An 11,977-nucleotide genomic window follows, 5' to 3' on the forward strand; every position below is an offset into this window, starting at 1 on the left:
TATCTATGATGAGTTTATTGTTACCTTCCGATACAGCACATACAAGTCAGGCTTATTCAACTTCGCCGAGGCGAGACAAAAAAATCCAAGCGTTTTAAAGTACACATAACAGGTTAGCAAAGAATTATAGAAATATAATTTTGTTTCCTCCAAAATATTTGGTAAAAAAGAATTGAGCATACTGAATTTACTTGGTACTTTTGGTGAATTTCACTTTCAAAAAGAAAAAGAAAAAAGAGTTACTTTCTGAGAAAGAAAAACATCGCTTTGAATTGTCTATCTTTCTGGCTAATCTTCTTTTAGTCAATTTTTACTTCTCGTTTTGAAATTTCTAGGATTTCGGTGTTTTTGTTATTTTACTTAATAGTTCTGTCTAATTCTGTAAGTCAATAAAATACACTTTCATTTATCTATAAGGAAGAGAGTTGTTTTCCTACTTTTTGGACCGGAGGGGGTAATAAAATTATTCTTTTCGCAAAGCTGGAACAAAACTTATAATATATATATGTATATATATTTGTTTAATTTGAGTGAAATCTTTTATTACTTCTATTATAATTTACTTCCTTCTGTCTTGTATTTGACAGTAAACTCGTCTTTCGGAAGGGATGTATCCCATTTATTTTTCATTATCAACAATGCAGCAAGTCGACCTATTTCATCGCAGGACTTTGCTGCATATCCGTTCCCGCCAACAGCTACGCCTAACTGTGAGTGAATGTGATCAATGTAGGGTCTACCTGTTGGAGTTTTCACTATAACACAACAATCACCGACATAAGATGACAGCTTTGGTCCTGAAAGTAAAACAGAACAACTTGTAGTTTACAGGAGGGTTACTTGAAATACGCTTCATATAATATACTAGAACACACCCGTGATATCACGGGTCCGTGACTGAATTAAAGTATATAACTATGCGCAAGCCTTATTTTAGTATTAGTATTGTCATCTGATAAAGTCATGCCGATTATAAGATACACAGTTTTTCTCTGCTTTCAAGTCTTTCTGTTTGAACCCGTCAAACTGAAACAATAATATAAATTATTTGGAAAATAAAAGGTCCTGGAATGGAGTATTTTTTAATCAACAGCATTGTCCTATATAAGTTATAAATAAAGTTGAATTCTTTGCTTCGCTGTTTTACGTCATGCCCACTAACAAATTGAAAACTGTACCTATACGCCTTATTTTTAGTCCAGATTTTTAGTATTCGTATGGTTATCTTAGAAAGTCTTACTGATTAAAATACTACAATAGGTAACAATTTGACAATTTAGTAGTGTCAACCCTGTGGTTATGACCCGTGTATATAGCATATTAATCCTGAATACAACGTTTGGTGGTGCGCCTGTCAGATGCGGAACGTACAGATACTATTGGTATCGGTAGCGGACTCGACCCGGAACTTCTTAATTATTGGTAATATTAATTACGTGGAAAACAAAAGGGCCTGGAGTGGTGTAATTTTTAATTTACACCTTTGTACTATATTAGTTATATATAAAGTTGAATTCTGTGATTCGTCGTTTTTACGTGATGACGGCTGACAAATTGAACCTCGTAATTTTAGTATTATAGATGTACAATGGTTAAACTTCTTTAATTACTCACAAATAATACAACTCATTGGAGTTCGATAAAACCAATATTCCCGTTATGAATTTTAAATGTTAAAAAAAGAGGGACGAAATGTCTCGTTTATAAGTATAAGTATAATTTGCAGATTTTTTTCTTTCAATTTTATTTTCTAAGATTTAAATTACTACCAATGATCATCATTCGCTTCCAAGTATTTCAAAAAATACCTAAATGAAATTTAAAATTGCAACAACCGGTTATTTTTTTTTTATATGAAGGCTGAATATGGTTCTTTCGAGTTTATCAAGCAATTATGTTCAAAGCAACATACGAATCGATAATGGATAAATTTCGTGACCGGCAATATTTGAGTTCCTAATAGTTTATAACACATGAAGTAAAAACTACAGGTCAAGTTAAAAGATGTCAGTCAATATCTTGTGTTTACACAGTAAAAGGTTAAGATTTAGTAGGACCAATCAGCATCAACAATTTAAGAAGGATCACATGAAAACCATAAAACTAACGCGATGTTGACCATGCCATACGGTTCAATATCTGGACCGTTGTGCTATATAGATACGTATCTATGATTATTCTGTGTAGGTCGTGGTGCTGTCTCATTGTGATTTCAAGAGGACCCATGGTTAATAGACGAAACAGGAGCGGATTTTTTTCGATTTCTGCTTCGATTTTTGCATTGAAGAGTTTATGCATATAACCAGAATTTCTACCAATCACAAATTGGCGTACGCTCTGTTTGAATCTTTGAACCTGTCACTGCGTTTTCCCCAACCCTCCTTTTTACCTTTAACAATATCTTTGATAATGGTAACTATGTCTTCGATCATTTTTTTATCACCTCTACTGCAGTACCAATGTTTTACTTCTGTTGCTGTCCTCAATATCTTAGGATAATCTGCACTGTCGTGACCTAACTTGATGTAATACTTTCCTGAGAAGATAATATACGTCTTGAATTTAAACTAACTTATAAAAGTTAAGATCACTTACATGGTGTATGTGTATTTGTGTCTCTGATGTATTGTTAGTGCATGCCCCGGAAATGGTAAAGGTTCCTTGATTCGAAGCTGTTACTGAATTTACCATCATCTGATTGTCTTAGAGAACATGATTTGAAAAAAAGTACAACGAAACACAGAAATGGGGAATGTGGCCATGGGACACAGATGATGCCCCCGCTAGCATACAACGCTTTATAGGAAATTAATAGTTATCAAAGGTACCAGGATTATAAAGCCAAACAAGTACAAAGTTGAAAAGCAGTGGTGATAAAAAAATTAATGAAGAACGGTAAAAGTGACACTACCCAAATTTGTACTTTATCCATCAAACAGGAAAACCAACGGTCTAATCTCCAAGAAAGGAAAAACGAGAAACACTTATGAAGCTCACCAACAAACATCAACTACTGACCATCAGGTTCCTGACTTAGTACAACCTTTATGGAAAGCCGTAGCTGCCTTATGTGTACTTGTTTTTAGATACGCTTATACTTTTCAATATATGCACATAGTTTTTCTATATATGCACATACTTTTTCTCTATATGCACATAGTTTACTTTATATGCACATAGTTTACTTTATATGCACATAGTTTTTCTCTATACGCACATACTTGTTCTCTATATGCACATAGTTTACTTTATATGCACATAGTTTTTCTCTATATGCACATCTGTTACTTATTCGTTTTTAATGCGCGTAGTATACGGTTGCACTTTAAATTAAATCGTTTTTCAATTGTGTTCATGTCTCTGGTGGTAACAATGTGTTCTTACAGATGAAATGACCCTATAAGCGCGATTGCAACCGTTCCAGTGCTCGGTAAATACCCTGTTACTTATTCACTTATACTACGTTTGTTGTACGTTGCACCTTTTAAAAAAAAATTCAATTGTGCCCATGTCTCTTGGTGTAACAATGTGTTCTTAGAGATGAAATGACCCTATTAGCGCGCATGTACCCGTTCCAGCTCTCGGTAATTAACCTGTTACCTATTCGTTACCTCTTCACTGATAATGCGTTTGTTGTACGTTGCACCTTTTAGAAAAGGATTTTCAATTGTGTCCGTGTCTTTGATGGTAACAATGTGTTTTAAAAAATGAAATTACCCTATTAGCGCGCATGTACCCGTTCCAGCGCTCGGTTAATACCCTGTTACCTATTCACTTATAATACGTTTGTTGTACGTAGAACCTTTTAGAAAAGGATTTTCAATTAAGTTTATATCTCTGGTGGTAATAATGTTTTCTAAGAGATGAAATGACCCTATTAGCGCGCATGCACCAGTTCCAGCGCTCTGTTAATACCGTGTTACCTATTCACTTTTAATACGTTTGTTGTACGTTGCACCTTTTAGAAAAGGATTTTCAATTTTGTCCATGTCTCTTGTGGTAACAATGTGTTCTTAGAGATGAAATTACCCTATTAGCACGCATGTACCCGTTCCAGCGCTCGGTAAATAACCTGTTACCTGTTATATAAAATTAAAGTATTTACATGTTTCTGCTTTTGCACATATTTTCCTTGGAGAACCCTGACAAATATGGTTGAAAATCAAATATGATGAATAAAAGATAAAAATTTGCTCTTCTTAATGAACATTTATCATTGTCATAGAAAATTGTAGATTAAAGCAATGTCCCTATTTTTTGGTGGCAGCTTTGTGACAAGTACAACTTTCTCTTAAATGTTAAATTTACTATTCTAATAAATTCAAACTCTGAATGTTTACACTGCCATTACACATGGAATATTTAAACAAAATCATCCAAAACGTACAAACAAAAATAAGTCTGAACATACTACACTACACATAAAAAGTATTACAAACGTGTTATAAGCGAATAAGTAACGAATAGGTAACAGGGTATTAACCGAGCGCTGGAACGGGTACATACGCGCTAATAGGGTCATTCAATCTCTAAGATCACATTGTTACCACCAGAGACATGAACACAATTGAAAATCCTTTTCTAAAAGGTGCAACGTACCACAAACGTATTATCAGTGAATAGGTAACGAATAGATAACAGGGTGTCAACCGAGCGCTGGAACGGGTACATGCGCGCTAATAGGGTCATTTCATCTCTAAGAACACATTGTTACACCAAGAGACATGGGCACAATTGAATATTTTTTTTAAAAGGTGCAACGTACAACAAACGTAGTATAAGTGAATAAGTAACAGAGTATTAACCGAGCACTGGAACGGTTGCAATCGCGCTTATAGGGTCATTTCATCTGTAAGAACACATTGTTACCACCAGAGACATGAACACAATTGAAAAACGATTTAATTCAAAGTGCAACCGTATACTCCGCGCATTAAAAACGAATAAGTAACAGATGTGCATATAGAGAAAAACTATGTGCATATAAAGTAAACTATGTGCATATAGAGAACAAGTATGTGCGTATAGAGAAAAAGTATGTGCATATATAGTAAAACTATGTGCATATGTAGAAAAACTATGTGCATATATAGAAAAACTATGTGCATATAAAGTAAACTATGTGCATATAAAGTAAACTATGCGCATATAGAGAAAAAGTATGTGCATATATAGAAAAACTATGTGCATATATTGAAAAGTATAAGCGTATCTAAAAACAAGTACACATAAGGCAGCTACGGCGTTCCATAAACCTTTATCTGGGCATTTAACATACATACATACATAGACTTCATACCTCAAAATATCAGAAACATAACTTTTAAAGTCGTATGACGGTCATGATTATATGCAACACACCGTCGTATGATTGAACACCTGCCACCCAAAGATGATATAATTTTGACCAGGACAAAAGAAGAAGTTTTTCCTTGATGGGAAGTTTTAAGATAAAGCAAACAGTACATTTATTTTTGCTGGGGCAAATTACAAAAAAATCTATGTATGTCTTTAGATACACAAAAAAAATAAATCACTATATTCTAATGAAATACCATCAGGATATTTAACAGGTGGCAGCATATAAAATCGCACTGTGTTATCTGGTCGTCGAATAAATTTTGTCTTCCAATCTGCAGCTCCAGTTCCACAATAAGAAATTGATGGCATATTGCTAAAAATGATTCAATTTTTATATAGAAATGTTTCAACATTCACAATATCCAAAAGGAAAATTTCAAAAGTTTGTTTACAAAAAAATAACAAAAGCTGCCTGAGATGGCCCTCATCCCTCATTTCCACGATTTAAAGGCGACATTTAAAGTGAACCGATTAACTTAGTTGAACATTTGTTTTACTATCGAATATGTCCTGATTTATAACGTGAATTATGCGAGGACCTATGATGCAAAATATCTGCCTGTTTGGTAATAAATGTGTCCTTTCTCATATCAGACGTTTCTCGTTAACATAACCTACCGAATTCAATTAGTGTTCTGCTCCATGCACCGCTCAGTTATAATACATAATTCATGTATCAGAGAAGTATAGAGAGTTGATATAAGATTTTTTTTGTAATGTTGTGCACATCATATGTGATGCCCATTTCTGGCTCCAAGACAGGAGGATATGCTTTTATCCATCTGGCCTTGGACCATATCCAGCATTGTTTCTAACAAATCTTTTTTTTCTTATTTGAGCACAAAACAAATAATGTTGGGGCTCTACAATATAAACAAATCATTTAATCGACCCGGAACTGACATCCAGTCCACATTTTGATGGGATTGGACTCCTTATGAGTCGGTGGATATTAAATAAACAGTATGAATTTTGAAGATAAAATCTAAGAAAAAACAGATCCCGTTCTGGCAAGTTAACTGTGATTTTTATAATTTACCTTTATATTGTCAGTTATTTTATGTTCCTCATATAACGGACTAACACCATACAATAATATGACAGTTCTCGTCCATTCGTTTTTGATGTGATGTGTTTTGTTATTTGATTTTGCCATGTGATTATGGACTTTCCGATTAAATTTCCTCTAAGTTCAGTATTTTTTGTGATTTTACTTTTAACATCAATTTTGTCAATCGTTTTATTTTACCAGTATTCAATTTTATTAAATAATCTTTGAATGTACATTACTACTTATTCTATAAATGCAGTTTTAATATACAACTATACCTAATGTTTTGGTAATCGTCTGGACTGATTTCGACTCTAGCTACAGTGATAGGACGCAAACATACATCAATGTTGACGTATTTCGGCAGGAGTTTCCTGAATGAAGTAAAAGCACCCGTTGCAAGTAATACTTTCTTTGCATAAATCTTTTGACCACTCTCTGTCGTAACACACATTATATATTCGCCATCAATAACACATCTCTCTACTTCGTTTGCTACCTCTTCAATCACGCGACAACCTTGTCTCTTGGCAATTGTAATTTGTGCTTCTATAAGACGTCGTGGACTTATATATCCAGAATTATTATTTTCGTAAATAGTTTCATCAGATTCGGAGAAATTCAAGTATGGGAAATGTTCTTTCAGTTCTTTGCTTGACCATAATTTCGCATTTATTCCATGGTTCTTGGCACATACCTTGTTGGTCCTCATATACTCTTTACCAGCAGAACCACATATAATATATCCAGCTTCATCATAAAAATTTATGCCTACAAAGTATAATTAAGTTAATATACAACGAAGACACAAATGTACCATATTTATAACAGGGTTTAAAGTAAAGTAACAAAAATACCAAACTTCAAGGAAAATTCAAAACGGACAGTCCCTAATCAAATGGCAAAATCAAAAGCTAAAGCACATCAAACTAATGTTCAAGGGTTTTTACCTGGAATGTGTGTGTTATACCATATGTGTAGTAAATTTTAAAATTATTTTTAAAAAGTCAGAAGAAAATTAAATGAATTGATTGTGAGAATTAACTCAAAGACAGCACACAAAGGTTATGTAGAGTTGATGAACAGGACATTTAATAGATATGAAAAAAAGTTGTGATGGGACGAACAAAGGAAAAACAACTTTTAAATACTATCAGAAATACCTGAAAAGTTCCGAAAACTAAGCATCAGAAATTATAACTTTCATGTACAACAAAGAGATAAAAAATAAATTAAAAAAATACCGAACTCCAAAGAACATTCAAAACGGAGTTCCTTATCTAATAAGTTAATAACAAAGTCAAAATGCATTAACCGAATGGAAACAACTATCAATCATATGCTGTACTTTATAAAGCCAGGCAGTTCCTTGTGTAGAAAAAGGTGGATTAAACCTGGTTGTATATCTAGCTAAACCTCTCACTTGTATGGCAGTCACATAATACTACATTGTATTGTCAACATGTCGGAACAAAACAAAAAGAAGGATGGACGTAGGTTTATCTTTATTCATTCAACAAAGGGAAACTAATTCAAACTTATTTGATTAAAGCATTTTTAATCATATGAAACTGAATGCACTAATTACTATACCTGATGAATGTTCTATTTCCCGATACCTGGCAATAGATTCTTTGGCAAGACTAGACCAAACAAAATCCGTGTCAGAAGACCTTGTAATTCGCCCCTCATCATAATGGGCACCAAATATATCTCTTTCAACTGATTCACTTGGGTCCTTGAAAAGTAAAAAAAAAAAAACAATCATTTGATGGATATTTAGAAGTTGTTGTGAAAAAGGAATTTTTGTATGTCAAAACTGGTACTATGACACTAACATTAACATAATCTGCTTGTTGTAATAGTGAAATTACGTTTGTCTGTTGTGTAGGCAAGACTATCATTAATATATTTAGCTTGTGAAATTTACTGTTTATTAAAAGTTGAAACATTCAAGACACTGAGGTTTTTTTCTACCCCCAGGTTTATATTCATTGCAATAGCCTTATTGGACACATTTTTTTGAAAGTTTCAGCGATTAATGCTCTTCAAATTTGTATTTGATCTGGACTGTTTTGATTCGAGCGGCTCTTAGTCGCATAAACTAAGACGAAATGCACGTCTAGCTTCAATATTATAAGACTGGTATCTTTGTTAAATTTTGGCTGTCATGGGCATGTCAATCTTGGAGTATTATTGAATGATAAGTTTGACCCTCATATATTGGTTGTAGGCTATAAGCGCAATCGACTTCGCTCGACCGGCGACTGGCCGTATCTATAGATGACATAAATTGCCTGTGATACAAGCAATCAAGCCCTTGATGAATGAGGCACAGGGACTAGTACTCTGTTAGCAGATTAAAATTTTGTTAATCAATGTGTTTTTATATTTTTTTATCGATAGCATCGTCAAATACGTTAATAAAGTAATACAAATAGACAGGAAAAACTAAAAAAAAAATATAAAAAACATTGATTAACAAAATTTTAATCTGCTAACCGAGTTCCTGTGGAATGAGGCACACTTTTAGCTATGATTCAGTTAATAATTCGGTGTGAGACAAAACTATGTTACCTCTGGTTCTTTAACTCCGATGAGGCATACTGTCCCTATATTGGTCCCATATCTTGCAGCTGCTGACCCAATACATCCAGCACCAACAATACAAAGGTCAAATACCATCACAACAACGACAGCCTAGATATTAAACTTATACTGTGTTTATCATAATCACGTGATGTTGTATACATAATTACATTTATGTACCAGCAATATATCATATCATCATTTATTGTTTTAACGTATTGAAAGGACAGAGTCCTTTAAATTGATAGTGGTATTTTAATTACTTTACTGAGCATGTAAACGAAGCGGCAGGCTCTGTATTTCAACCAAATTGTCTTTTTCTCTGTAAATAACAACATAGTATCGTAGGCAGTCTATTTATAATTCGCTTATATATATATATATATATATTTATTAACTTGTACAAATTATTAACACGTACTAGACATATATCCTGAATATGGTATTAGTATAGATACATATATGTGGGGGAAAAGACTCGACTCGTACCTGAAATTTAAACAAACCATTGATGATATGTACTTCAAGTATGTATTGTCTATTTCTTTCTAGTCTTATACATTTTAAATTATTTACCTAAACAAAAATTAGTATAATGAATTGGACATAAGTAAATCCTGATTAATATTAAATCAGCTCCGAAAAACATTACATAAAAATAAAATGTTAACATAAACATGCAATATTATACAACTTTAACCTTTGCATGAGGTCAATAGGAGAATATATCGACTTTAAAAAGTATATCATCTGAGGACAAAGTATGAGGTCGATACGATAATATATCGACCTAAAATTGGTATATCTACTGTAGTTTCAGACGAATGTACTTATAATACTAATTGAGTCAATGTTGTTGTGCAAAAAAGAAAAGACGAAAGATGGAACAAATACAAGTAAATATCATTTATCATACAATAGAAGTTTTTACTGTTCTAACAGCAACTGACCAACTAAAAGTACTGGTATCAAATAAATTAAGCCTTAGAAGTTGCTCACACAAACACGGTGACAACAGACACTGCTGCTATGAAATGACCTTTTAAATGCACTAAGAGTTATATTGAATACACGCTTTTCTTAGAAATAATATCCGGCTGACATAAAAACATCGTATCTAGTATATAAATATTTCAAACGCTTTCAATCTTCGGATCAAGTTATAGAAACATAGTAAAAGTAGTAAATTTAGTAAGTGAAACCTGTAAAAAAAACCACGTAATAAATTTCATGCGTACGAGGTGCTTTTCTGAATCTCCCTTCATCATGAACGCCTCAAAGCCGAATATTTGAAAGTCAATTGTTCGATTTGTTTCTGCGGACAAAGCTTCAAATACTATAATATTGTGTTTGTATGTAAATCGTATTGCAAAGAGTGTCTTGTAAAATTGTTGGGAATAAATTACACTCAGATAATCCTATATACAAAGATATATCGTTTGACAAGGAATCATACGTCCTTTGTTGTTCAAAGAAAATTGTATTGAACAGGACGTACCTTGTTTGTATTAAATATATAAGCCTCATTACATTCCGTGTATAAGCAACGGTTCAATACTGGCTCATCAGCATGTTCTAAGGACTCGTTCATAAGATTGACAAACACTATGTCCGCAGTCAAAGAAGGTCTTCAGAAATACGGCGAAACCGTTGACTCATGTAGTGGAATAACCATGATGGATTCTAAAAGACTGTTCAACTGTATAACTTTAAAACTAAATATTTCTCTGAAATTAGTTCCATAAAAGCCCTTGATAATCAACCCTTTATTTCACCAATTGAAAAATCGTCTTAAGGAAATAATCCACAATGTTTTTCAATATAAAAATGGTAGCATATGCTAATTATATAAATGTACTGTTCTTTGATACCATACGGCAAATTGTATTTCAATCTAATTAAAAACCGATCTCTCATCGCTCCTGTTCCTGATATGTCGCGTCGGAGATCTAAAGAAACCCGCTTTGAGGTCACATGTGAGTGACCTCGAAGGTGTGTCTTTTTCGACCAATGAAATTGAGACTTCCACGATCTTGAAAGTTTAACGTAAGGTCAAGGGATGTAACTCATTTTATTTACGAAATCGTCAGTCAAAATAGTTCATAAACTTTTTTGATTGGCTTATTAATAGGTCGTCAACTCATTTGCATATCACTATATATTCATAACTTTTAGTTCACTCACATGTGACCTCAAAGCCGGTTTCGTTACATCTCCCACGCGACATATCAGAAAACGGGAGCGATGAGAGATCGGTTTTTAATTAGATTGATTGTATTTATTATTTACATAAGATTTATGAGATCAATCAGACAATTATCAAAAATAAGAAAATCAAAGAAGCCAGATAATTTGATTCACATGTATTGATGATGTTCTTTCCATTAAAAAATCTTAATTTTTCTGATTGGTTTCCATTAACATATCCCCCAGAGTTAGAAATTAAGGATACAACAGACACTGCTTCTGCTGTCTCATTTTTAGACTTATACCTCGAATTTGACACAAGCGATCATCTCAGTACTAGAATCTATAACAAACAAAGCGATTTTAATTTTAAAATTATAATTTTTCCACATGCTATTAACTTCACCTACATATGGGATATACATTTCCAAACTCATTCGGTATTCTAGAGCCTGCAGCTACTACTCAAGACATTATAAAACGTCAACAATGTCTGAGCAGAAAGTTGACGAGACAGAGTTTTGTCAAAAAGAGTCCCATCCTTTTTCTAAAAAAAATTCAAAAGAACATAGCAAGACCGTGTTGATAAAGATTCAGTATAACTGTTCTGAACTTTTACTGTTGAATAATGTTTTGGTTATATTTTTTTTGCGTGGCTCGGCATTAATGAATTTGCTATTGTGTAATTTTTTGTATTCTTGTTTTTTAATTTTTGCGTATGTGCCGAGTCTACAGGTAGCGTGTCTATACGCAATTTTGTTTTTTGTTGACATAGTTGTTTGTTAGTTA

The 11,977-nt window shown here is 33.1% G+C and overlaps 1 protein-coding gene across 1 annotated transcript; it reads right to left on the bottom strand.

The window, feature by feature from the left end:
- LOC143071843 (monomeric sarcosine oxidase-like) lies at nucleotides 1-9,149 on the bottom strand. The gene is made up of 6 exons (XM_076246450.1): nucleotides 8,990-9,149; nucleotides 8,006-8,150; nucleotides 6,691-7,183; nucleotides 5,556-5,674; nucleotides 2,390-2,536; nucleotides 1-797 (listed from the first exon to the last, which is right to left on the bottom strand). Exons 1-6 carry the CDS (start codon nucleotides 9,095-9,097, stop codon nucleotides 553-555), a joined length of 1,257 nt encoding a protein of 418 aa, XP_076102565.1. The 5' UTR covers nucleotides 9,098-9,149; the 3' UTR covers nucleotides 1-552.
- Between the last annotated feature and the right edge of the window lie 2,828 nt (nucleotides 9,150-11,977).

This window comes from Mytilus galloprovincialis, chromosome 4 (assembly GCF_965363235.1).
Source record: "Mytilus galloprovincialis chromosome 4, xbMytGall1.hap1.1, whole genome shotgun sequence".
Classification (NCBI taxonomy): Eukaryota; Metazoa; Mollusca; class Bivalvia; order Mytilida; family Mytilidae; genus Mytilus; species Mytilus galloprovincialis.